Source organism: Arachis hypogaea, chromosome 18 (assembly GCF_003086295.3).
Source record: "Arachis hypogaea cultivar Tifrunner chromosome 18, arahy.Tifrunner.gnm2.J5K5, whole genome shotgun sequence".
Lineage (NCBI taxonomy): Eukaryota > Viridiplantae > Streptophyta > Magnoliopsida > Fabales > Fabaceae > Arachis > Arachis hypogaea.
Genome location: NC_092053.1, coordinates 621632 through 639899, shown reverse-complemented (window position 1 = coordinate 639899; position 18268 = coordinate 621632). Strand labels below are relative to the sequence as shown.

The 18268-nt window shown below is 34.6% G+C and overlaps 1 protein-coding gene across 1 annotated transcript; it reads left to right on the top strand.

The window, feature by feature from the left end:
* The first annotated feature begins 13993 nt into the window (after positions 1-13993).
* Positions 13994-18268, top strand: LOC112772949 (boron transporter 4). The gene is made up of 14 exons (XM_025817972.3): positions 13994-14387; positions 14536-14662; positions 14756-14838; positions 14935-15127; positions 15216-15354; positions 15471-15636; positions 15725-15891; positions 15980-16153; positions 16271-16366; positions 16455-16571; positions 16654-16976; positions 17054-17333; positions 17460-17585; positions 17989-18268. Exons 2-14 carry the CDS (start codon positions 14559-14561, stop codon positions 18052-18054), a joined length of 2034 nt encoding a protein of 677 aa, XP_025673757.1. The 5' UTR covers positions 13994-14387; positions 14536-14558; the 3' UTR covers positions 18055-18268.

Below are 18268 nucleotides of genomic sequence, written 5' to 3'. Positions count from 1 at the left end.
ACGCCAACAAGGCGGAGACCACCTTCTCATAATACTTGGGCCAATCCTTCAAGTCCAAACCATCAATTTCAGGTTACCCACGTAACATTGGCACCGTTGTCCGAGAACCTGAACGATCATCCAGTAATGGCGGATGACCAGCCTTCGGATGGGCACACTGCATCTGATTTAGAGCAAGAGCAGTTAGATGTAGCCAACAACGACAGGGCTATAGTATCCCTGCACGGAGCAGGTGCCCAGCACCACGAAGGCCCTTTTGGTGAAAATGACTCTAGGGGGATTCCCTCCGAGGTGTACGGACCAAAAAAAAGGGGGGCAGACTTACGCTGCCGGCTCATGAGATTACTCCACGGCTACCAAGAACGGCTGGAGCAGTTAGAACAAGAACTAGAGCGACAGCGAGAAGCAGAGAGGAACCTGAGAAGAGAGGTCGAGCGCCGAAAAGAGCTTGAAGAATAGCTCTTGAGTTTGGAATCCAATCTTCGAGGTCAAAATTCTCGTAGTGACCGAGAAGACTATTCGTTGGGGGGAAAAGGCCCGTTCAGTGAGGACATAATGAGGGCAAAAGTTTCAAGAAACTTCAAAAGCCCCGATATGGACCTATATGACGGGACTACCGATCCAAAGCATCACCTGGGAAATTTCAAAAGTTGGATGTACTTAGCCAACACTTCTGATGCTACTCGCTGTAAGGCCTTTCCAACAACCTTCACAAAGGCAGCGATGAAGAAGAGCACATGACGCGCAAGCGTCGTTGACGCGTACGCGTCATATGCATGTGCATGAAAAATAAAATTTAACAGAGAGTTGCGCGGGAGTGGCGTAGGAATAATGCCTTTCGCATAAACAAGCCCACGCGTACGCGTACCCCACGCGTGCGCGTCATTTATGATTTTGGCACTCCACGCGTACGCGTCAGCAACGCGTACGCGTGACCTAAAAAATTGACTTAAAAGTGTGTTTGGGCAGAGAGTTATGCTGGCTTGGGGAAGGAAGTGTGCTAGACGCACAAAATTGACCACGCGTACGCGTCCCTGACGCGTGCGCGTCATTTGACCAAACGGCCATCCACGCGTGCGCGTGCATGACGCGAACGCGTCGTATGCCAATATTGGTTCCCTAGCCACGCGAACAGAGAGTTGTGCGTGCGCGCGGATGGTTTCGCGCGAATCGCCCAAAACTCAGGGCACGCGTACGCCTGCCTGACGCTTACGCGTCATTAAGAAAATTTCGCGCCCCACGCGTACGCGTCGCCTGCGCTGCACAATAATACTAGTTCGTCGCCCAGTTTTAATTTTCTTTCTCTCTCTCCCAATCCTAATTCTCTCTTGTTCCTTTATCCTTTTGTTCTTCTTTCATCTCATTATTTGTTTTTGTTTTCAGATTTTCTTTGCTTGAGGACAAGCAAACATTTAAGTTTGGTGTTGACGCTTCGCTTAAAGCTTTTCTGTTTATTCATATGGCACCAAAAGGGAGGCGAATCATCTTCACGGAGGAGCACAACCTGAAGAATAAAGCGACCACTAGGATAACTAAGGTGGTTGAGTTCTTTTCATTTTTTTTTATTCCTCTCCTCTTTTTTCATGTTATGTTCCGATTTTCCGCTATTTTGCTTTGTTTGCTGCATGATCCTTTATTAGTGAGAATCCTAGGTCTAGTTTAGTTTTCTCTTAAATGCTTTAATTCTGAAAAGATGTCTCATGTATTACTCACTGAACTTGAATCCAAATAAAAAAAATATAGGAGTGATATATTGCATGAGAAAGTGGGTCTATATTGAAGAATAGTCTTATTTACTTAAATGTGGTGGTATTTTCTGTGATTCTAAATGCATGACATGAACAGTGCATATTTTTTATAGTGAAGTTTATGAATGTTAAAATTGTTGGCTCTTGAAAGAATGATGAAAAAAGAGAAATGTTATTGATAATCTAAAAAATCATAAAATTGATTCTTGAAGCAAGAAAAAGCAGTGAAAAACACAAAGCTTGCGAAAAAAAATATTTCAAAAAAAAAAGATCCAAGGCTTTGAGCATTAATGGATAGGAGGGCCCAAAGGAATAAAACCCTGGCCTAAGCGGTTAAATTAAGCTGTCCTTAACCATGTGCTTGTGGCGTGAAAGTGTCAAGTGAAAAACTTGAGATTGAGCGGTTAAAGTCGTGATCCAAAGTAAAAAGAGTGTGCTTAAGAACTCTGGGAACCTCTAACTGGAGACTCTAGCAAAGCTGAGTCACAATCTGAAAAGGTTCACCCAATTATGTGTTTGTGGCATTTATGTATCCGGTGGTAATACTGGAAAACAAAATACTTAGGGTCACGGCCAAGACTCATAAAGTAGCTGTGTTCAAGAATCAACATACTAAACTAGGAGAATCAATAACGCTATCTGAATTATGAGTTCCTATGGATGCTAATCATTCTGAACTTCAAAGGATAAAGTGAAATGGCAAAACTATTCAGGATTGCAGTTGTAAACCCCACTATAAGAAGAGACATGAGCTTAATCGAACTCTCATTCTCATGAAAATTCACATCCTAAGCTTATATTAGTTTTGGTTGCTTGAGGACAAGCAACAGTTTAAGTTTGGTGTTGTGATGTGTGAGCATCTTTCCTATCTTTTTCTAGTGAATTTGCATCTAATTTGTTGAGTTTAATAAAGAATTAATTATCTTTTAGCCAATATGGATGCTACTTTGAGTCTTTTGTAATTTTGTTTATTTTAGGTAGCATTCGACGGAATTTGATGGAGTTTCTGCAGCACAAGAATAAAAAAGGAGATGGCAGCGAGGAGCAACGCGTATGCGTGATTTGGAGCTTTCCATGGCGACGCGTGCGTGTGACTGACGTGTACGCGTGATTTGAAGATTTGCACAGCGACGCGTGCGCGTGTTCGACGCGTCCGCGTGACTCGGGAAAAAGACCATCGACGCGTACGCATGACTGACGCGTACGCGTGACATGCGCCACATGCAGAAAACGCAGAAAACGCTGGGTGGTGATTTCTGGGCCCCATTTTTAGCACCCAAGTTAGGCGCGGATCCAGTGAAGCCAAGTGGTCCCCACGTTACAAGACGTGGAGTAGTTAGTTAATTCTGATTTAAATTCAAATTTGATTTTAAAATAGGAAAATATATTATTTTTAATTTTAAATTAATTAGGATTAGTTATAAAAAGGGGACACTTCTCTTCTATTAGGTAGATTCCATTAAGGAGATTCCATTAGGGAATTCTATACAAATTTACATTCCACATTTCATGAGCAACTAATCTTCCATTGTTAAGGTTAGGAGCTATGTCTATTTGTATGGATTGATTCATTTGATCTTTCTAATTTAATTCATGTTTTGATTTATATTTCAATAATTGTTTTCGTTCTTTATTTTATGAATTTGGGTGGAACGGAAGTATGACCCTCTTTCTATTTGAGTTCTTGTAAAACTTGGAAAAGCTCTTTACTTGAACAACAGCTTGAAAACATATTATCCTGAATTTCTAATTATTTGTATTTAACAGGATACGTGACATATAATCACCTTATTTTTAGATAATTAGGATTCTTGTGGCATATAAACTGGAATTTGATCATCACCTTCTAATTGGAATTAATTGACCAAGGAATTGGCAGTTAATGAATTTTAGAGGAGACTAGGAAGGTCTGAGAAATTAGGGTCTAGTCACGTATAGTTTGCCATGAATTAAACCTTGCATGATTAAAATAGTTAGTAAGAAAAATCAATCCAGAAAAATAGATAACTCTGAAGTCTTAACTGTTTTATCAATATTTTATTCCCAACTTATTTATTTTTCCTTTTGATATTCTGAGTTCGAACTTAAACCTTTTAAATATCTCAAAACCCCTTTTTTCCTGCCTAACTAAGCCAATCAATCAATCATTGTTGCTTGATCCATCAATCCTCACGTAAGGTATTACTTGGTACGACCCTGTGCACTTGTCGGTTAGTTTGTGGGTTGTAAATTACCGCACCAGTCATTCGAATAACTTTCACCTCAAACGACTTGGTTCTGATTAGAAATATTGAAATAACATCAGTGTTAACAAGTCGGGTGAAGAAAAACTCGCTGCTAATTGGAAAGGAGCGTATAAGATAAGTGAGGTCCTAGGAAAGGGATATTACAAAATATCCGATTTGAGTGGTGCTGAGCTCCCAAGGTCGTGGCATGCTTGTAACATAAAGAGGTACTATAGCTAGAAGTGAACTCCACTTCCTGATGTACTCTTTTTCTCGACTTGATGATTTTTTCCCAAAAAAAGGGTTTTCCTGAAGGGGGTTTTAACGAAGCATCAAAGTGGAGGCTAAGGGTCAATAATTCCTAAAATCCCTTAGTAGCTAAGATAAAAAACTAACTTCGTCAATAAATAAAGATTTATTTTATCTCTCTATAATTCCACTACTGTTACCATTTATTCTACGAAACACACCGAATTAAGCTCGAAAAAATGTAAAAATCTCATGCCCGACCTAAGTAGTCAGCAGAATAAAATGATGAGGTTCAAGTCGGTGTAAAGAGGTTACAAAAGACGATCATGATAACTCGGGAACATTTCAACCTACTAGTCGAAAACCTAAGAAGAATGGAAATGATCTCAAAAATAACCTAAATCATGAGAACAATTCAAATGAGCAAAAATTGAATTTGTGAGGAATACAAAAAGGGATAAGAAAATCCCTCAAAAAGCAAAGGCTGTTTCAAGTCTTCGAAAACTCTTACTTAAACAAAAATAGCCTACTTAGGAAAAAAGATTTTTTCAAAACCGAAAGGGTTTTTTATAAAATCCTTATAAACATCACAGCAAAGCATGGACAAAAGCATGCAAACGCAAAATATTTCTTAAAAGCCCTTATCCAAAAAAGGGGCGAATTAAAAACGCAATTTTTTGTTAACGACCCTGAAAAGGTCGAAAAAAGAGTCAAGAGCAATCGTCACAAATATAAAAAATAAAAATTGTTCAAAGAATAGCCCACGAGCCGAGCCCTAACATAGCTAAATCACTGGGAAGGTAGATTGGGGGCATCCAAAGGAGAGGAACTCAGATCAGAAGCAGGAGTTGGAAGGGTTGGAGCGATCTCTTCAGCAGTGGAAATCGGAGCCTCTGAAGACGTCGTCAGGAATCCCTCTTGTTGCTCCTCATGAGGAGGAGACTCAATAAGCCTTTGTCCGCGAGTCTTCAGCTTGGAATTCGTCTCAGGACGAGGAGGGGAGACAATAGCTCCATCAATAACAATCTTGTCGGGGTGGAGGGGAGAAAGGTCTAAGTCAGGAGCAATAACTCCGACCTATTCCTTAAAAATCCTCCAAGCCTCCTCCGAGCTCTCCGCTACGGAATCCTCCAAGTCCTGATAGGCTTCCCGGTTCAAATCCAACTGCTTCTGAAGATCAATATTTTCAGTGAAGAACTTGACATAGTTTTACTCCGCCTTTTCCTTCAGGCCATCTGCCATGGCACACTGGCCCATCAGCTTCCCATCAGCTTCTTCTCCCTCTCCTGAAGCCAGGTCCATTCCTCCCTCAGCCAGGCAACCTCCTCCTAAAGCTTCTTCTCTTCCTCTTGATATAGGACCATCCTCCCCTGAAGCTCTTCCACAGTCCTTTGTGAAGAACCCAAAGAACTCAAGGGAGTCTTTCCTGAATATCAAGAAGAGCCATACAAACCCCAACAGCCCGAACACCTCCCAAATCATAATTTTAAAATGGTTTCAAAGGAAAGCATCATCCATGCCGATTTGACTCTGAGGGAAGATGTGCTTCCGAACGAATTTAGGACCATCAAAGTTGGCCTCCCCAGAAGGAGAAGAACCAGACTCCGAGGTCTTGCGTTTCTTTTTCTATGGCTCGGAGGGAGGTCGGACTGGAGGGATAGGAGAAGAAAAAGGAGAGGCAGAGGCAAAGGTTACCATAATAGGGCGAGAAGAGGTCCCCATATCACGAGGAGGAGGAGGAGGAGGAAGAGGAACGCCAGCAGCCCTCGCAGCATCAGCTCGGGCCCGAGCTCTTCTCTTGGCATCTTGGACTTTCTGGTAGGAAGCACTAGATCCATTCTTCACCATCTTTGAAAAGAAGAAACAAGCAATTAGTCTACAAGTTGGAAAAACATCACAAGTTGGAACCTTTAGAAATAACTACAGGAGGACTCGTCCAAGTCATTCAGGCCATACTTATCTATAGAGGAGGCCTCCAACCAGTAAAGAGGAAATCAGGGACGATTGTTCTCACAAGAAAAAAAGGGACGGTGACCCTCTACAGCTTGGATTTTAAAGAAAAAATTTTTAAAATCATGGAAAAAATCGTCAAAAATAGAAAAAACTTTCCGACCTTGGATGGCCCGGAAAGATATCCACTGTTACTTATTATTTTGTCCACTGAATGGTTTGGTCAGGTGAAAAAGATCTTTGTGAAAGTTCGGAAGTCTAGTTCTCGGCTGACAAGTTGCTAAATTTTCATAAAACCCCAAGAGTTGGGGTGAAGTTGAGTCGGAGCAACTCGGCAATGAGACAATATCCCCATTTCAAAGTCAGAAAAAGGTAAAGAAACCCCGAAACGGATAAAAAGGCAATCATACATGAAGAAAAAGCGAGGGTCAGAATCAGCAACCCTCGCACAGCAAACCCGATCTCTAGGACCTGGGGCCAACAGTTCATACTTAGGTTCATCCTCCTCTAGACTACAGATCCTATGATGAACGCGAAGTTTATAAAGGTAGTCGGTATCCACTAAAGGCTCCTCCTTAAGAACAGTATCGTCTACCCATCTTGAAAGGGACTCAGGAATATAGGAAGACGTTTTGCCAATAAAAAAAGTAGGTATAAAAGCGATTAAGACCTACAAAGAAAAATGAAAAAATATCAGAGCTTCCAAAGACAAAACTGCCTCTCTCTAAAAAAGCAAAATAAGGAGCGAAATCACTAAACTGGCCAACAGACTTATGAAAATACTAACACTACGCATTACAAACAAGGAATCATAAAGAGCATGTAAACCTCCTCTAAACATGCAAAGGACAAACAGGAGTAGTAGAAAAGGAGGAGAAAAAGACTAACCTTTATCTGCGAAACTGAGGAGGAACAGATGCGGCAGCAAAAGCACCCCGAGGAGAAAAGGCCAAAGTGTTTCTCTTGTGAGTAAGAAAGAGCAAGAAGATTTCGAAGACGAAAGAAAACGAAGAAAAAGAGAGGGAAAAGTATTTATAACACAGCAGGGGCATAATTGTAAATCGACGCAATCATTAAAGAAACGCGCCGTTATCAATGTAACTGCACCTAAGTGTAAATACGAAACCCCAACAGACGCGACGTTTGATTAGACACAACGGTTGAGGAATGTAAAACCACGTCAGTTTTAGAAAATCACGTCAGCTACAAACCCGAGCTCAAATACTCGAATCCAACTCATAAGCAAAAGAGATCAGACTCGAGTAGGGGCGCTGTTCATACCCTGACCCAACATTATGACCCAGATCTAAATAAACCAAAAAGGCCCAATCCAAAGGTTGGCCTTCATTGCTCACCGACCTTCTCTAAAGAAGTCGGATTCGACACAAACTCCTTTCCAAAGAAGTTGGGCTCGATGGATAACTAGCAGGTAACACTTATTCAAATAGGTAACTGCCCTAGAAATCTCTCAACCCACTTCCAGGAGTCATATCTGAACTACTCTAAGATAAAGGGACGGTTATCCACCTCCAAAAGTGGAACTACTTCAACGGTGGTTATTGGATCACCACTATAAATATACTGACACCTCTCAGGTATCTCTAAGTTTTAATACACTCTAAACCTGCTTAATCCCTTATTGATTTAGGTATCGAAGTGTCTTTTGCAGGTACCACCCCTCATTCTTTCAAACACACAGTTTGGACGGCAATTTCCAAACGCTAACAAGTCGGAGACCAACTTCTCATAATACTTGAGCCAATTCTTCAAATCTAAACCACCAATTTTAGGTTATTCACGTAACAAAAGGAGAAGCAAATAGGAAAGCGAAATCAAAATTTATTTTGGTCACTGAATATTGGCACGTTAATTTTTGGAGTTGAAAGTTGATAGGTTTTTCCTTTCTTGAAGTTGATGGTTGAAACTTATCCATCAACCCAAAATATATATATATATATATACAAGGTTTAAGATGCGGATGGTGTGTGTCCCCATAGATAGCATGGTCGTTCTCTGGTCGTCCACGACATCAACATAGGAAAAATTAAACCGTTTCATTTATTTATTGTATTCCTTTTCTCCGCAGTCTTAATCATTCACTTGTGGTGACTACTAAATATAATTTGTGTGATATTTTGTGTGTTGATGTTGTTTAATGTACACATTTCTTTAACCAATGTCTATCACACGGTCATGTGGACGTGCCTCCATTTCAATTCAATGGAGTACAATTTTTTCACCACATCATTAATTATTGTTTGGTTTTCTACTACATCATTGGCAATGCAAAGGTGTTATTACTTATTTTTCAATTTTCATGCACTAGTCTTACAAATAATTAATTAATTAGTTTTGCTCGTTCAAATTTGTCGGCTTGAATATTTATTTGGACACCAAAGTTGGGAATCCCACTCCAACAGATACGCAATCTCCTGTCCCACGCTTATTCCATTTCCAATTGAGTGAAGAGGATGGAATCTTTTTAAGGAATCAAACTCTATTATACTTTCATTGGGACATAGCCACATAGATCACATCCATCTTTCTGCGCCATCTTCCACCAACACTTTCTAATTTTCTATACTCTACCAACAATGTAGAAGTGTTTAATTAATTAGTTTAACTAACATATTTTCTAAAGACACATAATAAATTTATTATTAGTAAAAAAATTTCATTAAAAATATAAAAAATTTATATTTTCAATGTATTTATTTTGTTTTTTATTAAATAAAAATATTTAGAACTTGTATTTTTGTCCATAATTACATTACGAAAATATAATTTTTTTAAATTTATGTCGGTTTTATCCTAACATTATAGATTATAGTTAGGGGTGGAAATAGGCAGGTCAGACTTTACTCTTAACAGACTTGACCTATCATGTAGTCAATTGGCTTGAATCTAGCCTGCAGTCTGCTATAGATTTTTTTTAAAATACTAAGTCTGGCTTGGCCTGAAACCTATTAAAAGGTCTAATAATTTTTTTTACAAAAATAAAAATATTATTTAAAAAAAATTATTTTTTAATAAACATATTTATATGGAATATGTCATATTTAATATTTATAAAAATTTTAAATTTTAAATTTTAAAGTACTTAAAATATCTCATAATTTTATTAATAATAAAAAATTATTTATATATGTAATTATGTATTAACAGGCCCAGGCAGACCTGACAGGCCAATAAGGCTAATTAGTGAGTTTGGACCTGGCCTATTAACATAATAAGGCTTTTATAAAAACAGGCCAGACCAAACACAGGCCAAGCTATAGGTCCTTGGCAGGCCGCCTGACTTTTTTCACCTCTAATTATAGTCCAAAAACTTTATAGAATCAAACCACTTTTTTAAAAAGATCGTAGAGGACAAAAGTCCCCGTCGACTAAGAAGACCCGGATCTCTATAGATAAAAAATTAAATAATAATATCTTTAGTTATTATTTTCATGTGAAAGAGTTTGATTTATTACTAATAATTAATTTTAATATTCGTTATCTAAAATTTGAAACGATTTAATTGGTATACTTTTGATTAGGTGTTAAGTCTGTTGCACAAATAGAAATAATTAATTTTTATGTTTACTATATAAAAATAATATTTTTTTCTCTATGTATATAAAAATATAATTAGATATTAGCATAAAAAATTATATTGATAGTTATAAAATTAATTCAAAATTAATTTTTTTAAAACAATTAAATCTTAATTTTAACTTCTAATCATAATATTAGTATTTTTTTAAATTATATTTAATAAATATTTGAAAGAAAAAAAATATAAATTAAAAAGATAAACAGTAAAAAATTAAAACTAAATATATAAAAAAACTAAAAAAATATGTATATAATAACAATAATATTTTTATTTGAATTATATTATTTTGTTAATTTTATTTTTTGTAGAACAAAAAAATAGAAAAAAAAAGAAAATGAGAGAAAAGAGAGAGAAAAATAAAGATGAAGATTGAGAGAGGGAGTTTATTAATTTTGAAAGAAAAAATTTATTTTAATTATAATAAAAAATACCTGATGACACATTTTGATTTGTCAAATTACTAATATAAAATATAAATTACAAATTATATATAAAGTGGGAAGAGTAGAGACAGATAGAAAAATGGAGAGAGATAGATCAGAGAATTTAAGAAGGGAGTTTATTAATTTTGAAAAGAAATATTTTTTTTCAATTTGAATAAAAGAATATCATGACATATTTGGTTATTAAATTAGATAATAATATATAAATATATCGGAATTATATATAGAGTGAGAAGGGTAGAGAGAAATAGAAAAAAGGGAGAGAGGTAGATGAGAGAATTTAGGAAGGGAATTTATTAATTTTAGAGGAAAATATTTTCTCTAAAATTTAATAAGAGTGTCATGTAATACATTTTGTTATTAAATTAGATAATAATATATAATATAGCTATATTTTAATTTTAATTTTAATATTATTAAAAAATGTCATGTTGTACATTTTGGTTGTCAAATTTATAATTATTCATTAATTAATAATCATATGTAAAAGAGATAGAATGGTTGAAGAAATGAGATGGATGAATAAAGGGAGAGGGAGAGGAGAGGAAAACTCTTTAATTTTGGAGGGAAATATTTAATTTCAATTGCAACGAGGGAATAACATGTGACACATTTTGGTTGTAAAATTAGTAGGAAGGAAGATAAAATTCTTAAATTTTGGAAAAAAAATCTGATTTCAATTGTAATAAGAAAGTGACATGTGACACATTTTGGTTGTAAAATTATATATATATATATATATATATATATATATATATAATAGATTTTTTATTAATAATAAACTTATAAGACACATGTTAACTAAATTCTTAATTAATTACTATAATTATCCTAATATTCTGCATTAATATATTTATTATTGAATGCGAAGAATTTGGGTTGGTGACATTCAATTTAATTTCAATACATACTGATAATATAAAAGAGTTTTAGAAAAATATTTAATCATATATTACTAGATTACTAAAAGTAACTAATATAATTGCAGTCTTATTACTTAGAAAATTATTTAATAAATATATGAATTTGATTAGATGACACTCTTAATATAAAGTATAATGAGTCAATAATTTAGTACATTTGAATAAATGATGAATCATATAATGAAGTATAGTGCAGCTTGGAATTAAATAAGTTAGTTACAACATACCTTAGCTAGGGATATAGATTATAGACTCTTCTTTTCCTATGACATGCAATGCAAATGCGTTTCTCCCTTTACTTCACGTGCCAAAAATTGAAGCCGTTCTCATTATTCTTGTTGGAACCTAACCTCGAAGAAAGGGTAAATTGGAACGACCATTATTCGAAAAATCCGAAGCATAATATAAAAGAGTGACAAATAAATAATCCTCAAATGGAATCCAGTGGTGCTTCCTCAATACATGCTTTTTAGGCCAAATTTTAGGGGAGAATTTCAGGCATGGTAAATTATTTGTCCCCACACTATAATAAAGATCCAAATGTGTATGTACGTAGGTTAATTAATTATTTATTGAACGCCTAACTATTATATCATCATTAAGCACAATATATTGGACCTAATTTATTTGCTTGATGTGGCTATTCATGGAAGTGGTTACTATATAGAGGTCATTGTTGTCACTAAGAATAAGTTACACGGATCTTCCTTTTTTTTTTAAAAGGACAAATAGGTCCTCACCTTTTGTCCCGCAGATATTTTTGTTTTTAATCATTGAAAAATACCTTTAAGTTTCTGACTTTCACAAAATTTGGACGGATCAGTCCCTCTGTCTAAATGCCTCCGTCAGGGACTGATCCGTCCAAATACCTCCTTCAAGGACTGATTCGTCCAAATTTTGTGAAATTTAGAGACTTAAAAATATTTTTCAGTGGTCAGGAACAAAAATATCCGAAAGACAAAAAGTCAGAGACCTATTTGTCATTTTTTTTTATATAAAATATGATGATCATGGTTAGCAAAGATATATTGTGATGAGCAATAACGTGCTGTGCATCTCTGTGTTACGTAACTTTATATATGCAATGCATGATGCATGTAAAATCAACCTCAATGGTATTGGTTGAGCATACATGATGCTATAGCAACTAGCGTTATATTATTATGTCGTCACAGTGCACGTTTTAATGATATAATGATACCCTAAAACTTCTCTCTTTATATTTTTTTTTGGTGACAAACTTCTCTCTTTATATATCAACACATCATATTTGTTGTGTTCGGTTATTCATTATATAATTTAATTTGTACAAAACAAAATTTGTAAATTTAAATTAGAGAACTCTATTTAAGTATTTATTATTGGCCAATAAACTATTACATATAAAATGTTAAAAACAAGAGATTAAATTGGAGAAATGATTTGTGTATTATTGAGTGTATTCAAGTTATCTATTCAAGTTGTTTAGAATAATACAATATAGAAGAGTATTTATAGGTGTTAAAAGAATCATAATAATAAAGACATAATATTCTATAATAAATATTCAAATATACTAAATAATTCTAATTAATACTAATTATATTCTAACACAGAAAATAGAATTTGAAAGTAAAACGATGAGTCATTTATCCTTAAAGTAAATGAGTCTCATCAAAAGATTAGTTACTGGATTCGTATAGAAGTAGATGTATATATTCTATATTAGTTAGAAGGTTTTCTTGGTGGCAACTTAAAATTATACATATACATATACACACTGTAAGATACAATAAAAAAAAGTATTGAGATAGAGAAGAAAAAAAAAATAAGAGAAAAGGATAAATTGATCCTTAACTTTTTAGTCTGTTGACATTTAAATTCCTGAAAATTTAAAAATATATTTAAGTCTCTCACTTCTTCAAAATCTGGACATATCGATCGCTGAGTTTAATTTGTCCAATTTTAAAAATTCTATCAACCAAATCAGTACAGCAGAATTCACGTTTAATTTTTCTGTTGAGTTTGACAGATCTAAGTGAACATAAGGAATCGATAAGTCCAGATTTTGAAAAAGTCAAGGACTTCAATGAACATGAGGGATCGATAAATCCAGATTTTAAAAGGTCAATAACTTAAATGTATTTTCAAATTCTAAAAAATCTAAATGTTTGCGGATCAAAAGATTAAGGACTTATTTGTCCTTTTCTAAAAAAGAATAAAATAAGATGAAGAATTATTGTATGAATCCATGTATTTTGATTTGCCATTTTGACATCTTATTTATGGGCACTGAATTCATACACATCAATATATTCATGAAAAGAAACATCTTTTTAAATAGATAAAACTCTTCCATAAGTCACAACTTTTCATTATAATTTACAACTTTTCAATAAATCACAATTCTATGAACAGATACAACCTTTCAAACGTGACTTTTCATGCATTTTGAAAATCTCTATCATAATTATTTTGCTTCATCAATCAGTTTAATGTTATAATCTTACAATTACCATGATAATAACAACATAGCTAAACGGTCATGAAGATCATCATTCAAATATGCTTTTGCAATAAAGAAAAAAACAGAAAGAGGATGCATGTACACAAATTAAATGCCTCTCGAATAAGCAAACATATAGATTCTCTAAAAAATTTATATCAGTACATATTAAATGTACCTTGTTAAATGTACCTTATTTTCCAAATATATAGATTCTCTATAAAACTTATATTAAGAAATACATTAATCTTTGTCACAATTTTACAATGATTTTATGTATGCATTGTCATGTTTCTAAAACAGAGAAAAGAAAACTGCAATAATAGTTGTCTTACCTTAATATCACAAACTGGTATTCACACACAAATACATGTACATGGTTCAAAAATAAACTTTTCTTAAACAATAAAATATTCATGTCATGCCAAATACAAAATTCTTTTGGTCCCCATACCTATTTTTTTCTGGTTTTGCCACTGCCAACAACAGAAGAATTCATACACCTCATAAATTAGACTAATTAGCATGACCCATAACTTATTGTTAATCTAATTCATAGTTTAGCTTAATCATGCTGAATTAATTAAATAATTCCTGCTTAGTCAATTTTATATATATATTAGGACAGGCAAAAAAACAAGAGAAAACACACCTATATAACCAACTAAACCGGCTTCCTGGTTGGTCAATGTTGGTGTAGAAGAAGAAGAAGGTGAACACAGATAGAGAGATTATTTTTATCAGACAAATCTATCTATCTCTGCTGGTATGTTCTTATATCTCTATCCATTGCAGTGTTCTCTCTAAACAAGAGAGACAATCAAGATTATATATACTATATATATATATATATTTTCCAACCATCACTACTCATGCATGCATGTATGTCACTACTATTGTTATACATTTTTCAGAAACCATAATCAAACTTGAATCAATGGAGAGCTTAAAATCACCTTTCAAGGGTGTTGTAAACGACATTCGTGCAAGATCTTTTCACTATAAACAAGATTGGTCTTCTGCTATACACTCCGGATTTGGGCAAGTTGATTTCTTAGTTATCTTTTCAGAAAATTATGAATAAATAACTATGTAGTTAATGACCACTTTGCTTTTTATTTTGATTAACTTCAGGATATTGGCTCCAACTACTTATATTTTCTTTGCTTCTGCGCTTCCTGTTATTGCATTTGGGGAGCAAATAAGTAGAGACACAGGTACCTACTTCATCTTCTTCATCTGCATGCATGTCTCTCTTATTTATATACCATACAAGATGTGCAAATTTGTAATCAAGTTTAATTTGAATGTAGATGGAAGTTTGAGTACAGTGGAAACACTGGCTTCTACTGCCATATGCGGATTCATACACTCAATATTTGGTGGTCAACCTCTGCTTGTACTTGGTGTTGCTGAGCCAACCATAATCATGTATACATATTTATACAACTTTGCCAAAGATAGAGATGGTTTGGGACAACAACTCTTTTTGGCTTGGGCAGGATGGTAAGAAAAGACTAATTTCCATGCATCATTCCAAAGTTTAATATTTTATATACTTGTTGTTATAACCAAAATCTTTTCACTATCTCAGGGTTTGTGTTTGGACTGCTCTCTTGTTATTTCTTCTGGCAATATTCAATGCTGGAAATATCATCAATAGATTTACAAGGATTGCTGGTGAGCTTTTTGGAATGCTGATTACAGTCTTGTTCATTCAACAGGCTATTAAGGTCAGTTTCTGATATATATATATATATATATAGGCATCAAATGAAGCATGAGTTTTAGCATAACATAACAGATGGGGGAGAGGACATTATTTGACAAAAGTTTTTGGAAAATGCAGGGAATGGTGAGTGAGTTTAAGGTTCCTAAGGAGGGAAACCCAACACTGGAAAAGTATCAGTTTCATTGGTTGTATGCTAATGGATTACTGGGTGTTATATTCACCTTTGGCCTTCTCTATACTTCCTTAAAAAGCAGAAGAGCAAGGTCATGGTTATATGGAACAGGTTTGTGTAGTGGATTCTCAAGCCATTTTTACCACAACCAAACCTATGATGTAGAATTTGATGAGATAGGTTTGTTTGTTTTGAACAGGTTGGTTCAGAAATTTCATTGCAGATTATGGGGTGCCTCTCATGGTGGTGCTCTGGACAGCCCTATCATTCACAGTACCAAGTAAAGTTCCTTCTGGAGTTCCAAGAAGACTTGTTTCTCCTCTTGCTTGGGATTCCACATCTTTGCATCATTGGACTGTCATCAAAGTAAGCCATATATTCTTCCATACAATCACACTTGTTCCTACTTTTGTTGCTTTGGAAAATAATACTAATAAGATAACATTTAATGCAGGACATGGGCAAGGTTTCACCAACATATATATTTGCTGCTTTTATTCCTGCCATAATGATAGCAGGGCTTTATTTCTTTGATCACAGTGTTGCTTCACAGTTAGCACAGCAGAAGGAATTCAACCTAAAGAAGCCTTCTGCATATCACTATGACATATTGCTACTAGGATTCATGGCATGTTTCTGTCTTAAACATAGTTTCTTTAAATATATCTCTATCATGTTAATTGTAATTAGATAGGATTTAAAAAGAACTGAAGTTTTACTTTGTTTTGATTGAAAACTTGATCAGACTTTGCTTTGTGGATTAATTGGCCTGCCTCCTTCAAATGGAGTTCTGCCTCAATCCCCTATGCACACCAAGAGCCTGGCTGTTCTCAAGAAACAGGTAGGTGAATGAGCTTTGGAATTTGGAATTGGTAGCAGCAAGTCTTATTAATGAATCTGAGATTTCATATTATAATTTTTAATTGTAGTTGATAAGAAGAAAGATGGTTAAAAGTGCCAAAGAAAGCATAAAGCAGAAAGCAAGCAAATCAGAAATCTATGGGAATCTGCAGGCAGTGTTTATAGAAATGGACAGCACTCAAGATGTAAGCATAATCCTTCAAACCTTGTCCCAATTGAAGAATATCTAAGTTCATATTATTCATGTTGAATTATGATTGTTCACAGAACCATTCAGTGGCCAAAGAACTAGCTGAACTAAAAGAGATTGTCCTAAATGGTGAAGATCAAGGAGAAAACAAGGAGAGTACATTTGATCCTGAGAAACACATTGATGCATATCTACCAGTGAGAGTAAATGAGCAGAGAGTGAGCAATCTCTTACAATCACTCCTTGTTGGAGCATCAGTGTTTGCCATGCCTGCCATAAAAAAGATTCCAACTTCAGTTCTATGGGGATACTTTGCATACATGGCCATTGATAGTCTTCCAGGGAATCAATTCTGGGAAAGAATACTACTACTCTTTGTGACACCTAGTAGGTGGTACAAGTAAGTGGAAGCTACTCATTTCCATGTAAAAGACTTAAAAACTCAATGGTGTTTCTGATGGCAATCCAATTTTGCAGGTTGTTGGAAGGGGATCATGCTTCTTTTGTTGAGTCAGTACCATTCAAACATATAATGTTATTCACACTGTTCCAATGTGTGTATTTCTTGGTTTGTTTTGGAGTGACATGGATTCCTATAGCTGGAATATTGTTTCCCTTGCCTTTCTTTGTGTTGATCACACTGAGGCAGCATATTCTCCCAAAATTCTTCATTCCTCACCATCTAAGGGAACTAGATGCTGCTGAATATGAAGAAATAGCAGGTGCTCCAAGATTGAGTCTCAACATGTCTTTTAAGGTACATCATGATGCTCATATATATATATATATATATATATATATATATATATATATATATATATATTCACTATTCCATCTTTCTTTTTCATAATAAGAGGTGTTGATTATTTGCATTTACAATCAGGAGGTGGAATCACCTATTGTTGGATCAAGAGAAAAAGATGATGCTGAAATGTTAGATGAGTTAACTACTAGCAGAGGAGAGGTGAAGGTCAGAACTTTTAGCTTCAATGAAGAAAGACAAAGCCAGGTAACTATGTCTCAACTGTCATTTGTTTCCAATCAGCTTAATTCTTTGGACATTTCTCTTTCTCACAAATATATATATATATATAATATATACATATATATATGCGGACATTTCGTGATATTGCCCGCCGATCTGCTTCTATTTGTCTAGATGTGATCCAAGCGGGTTCAAGTGCCTGAATAGCATATCTTCCGAAGCAAATATGATTACTCTGATAGAATATTTCTTTCATTCTTCCTCTATATTCCAGAACCGTACATGAGATTTTCACCTTGTACGGCTCTCGCGAATAAAACAATTACAAAAATGGATTTAACTAATACCAATAAAAAACTAAATCGTATATACATATATTTAATGAATAATTAAATCACGAAGTTTTTTTTATTTTAATATTTTGCAGGTTTATCCAGATGAAAGAGTGAGTGAAATGGATCCACACTCACACAATGATAGGGAGAGGCAATGATCATGTTGTATAGGTAAGTTTTATAGAAAAAGAAAAGGAATGAAAGGAGAATATGATATATTGAAGGCCACCAGTTATAGTTTGTGGATTTTAGATGTAAAATTTGCAAATTCATAGTGAGTTGAATCTTTTATAGATGGTAATTTAGTTAAAAATATTAAATTTTTTAACAATTTTTATGTATCATCTTTATATAAAATTAACTTTTATGTCA

Coding starts and splice junctions, on each gene's coding strand:
- LOC112772949 (XM_025817972.3), top strand. CDS start 14,559: ATGGAGAGCTTAAAATCACCTTTCAAGGGTGTTGTAAACGACATTCGT. Junction 14,839..14,934: donor GCAAATAAGTAGAGACACAG/GTACCTACTTCA, acceptor ATTTGAATGTAG/ATGGAAGTTTGAGTACAGTG. Junction 16,977..17,053: donor ACACCTAGTAGGTGGTACAA/GTAAGTGGAAGC, acceptor CCAATTTTGCAG/GTTGTTGGAAGGGGATCATG.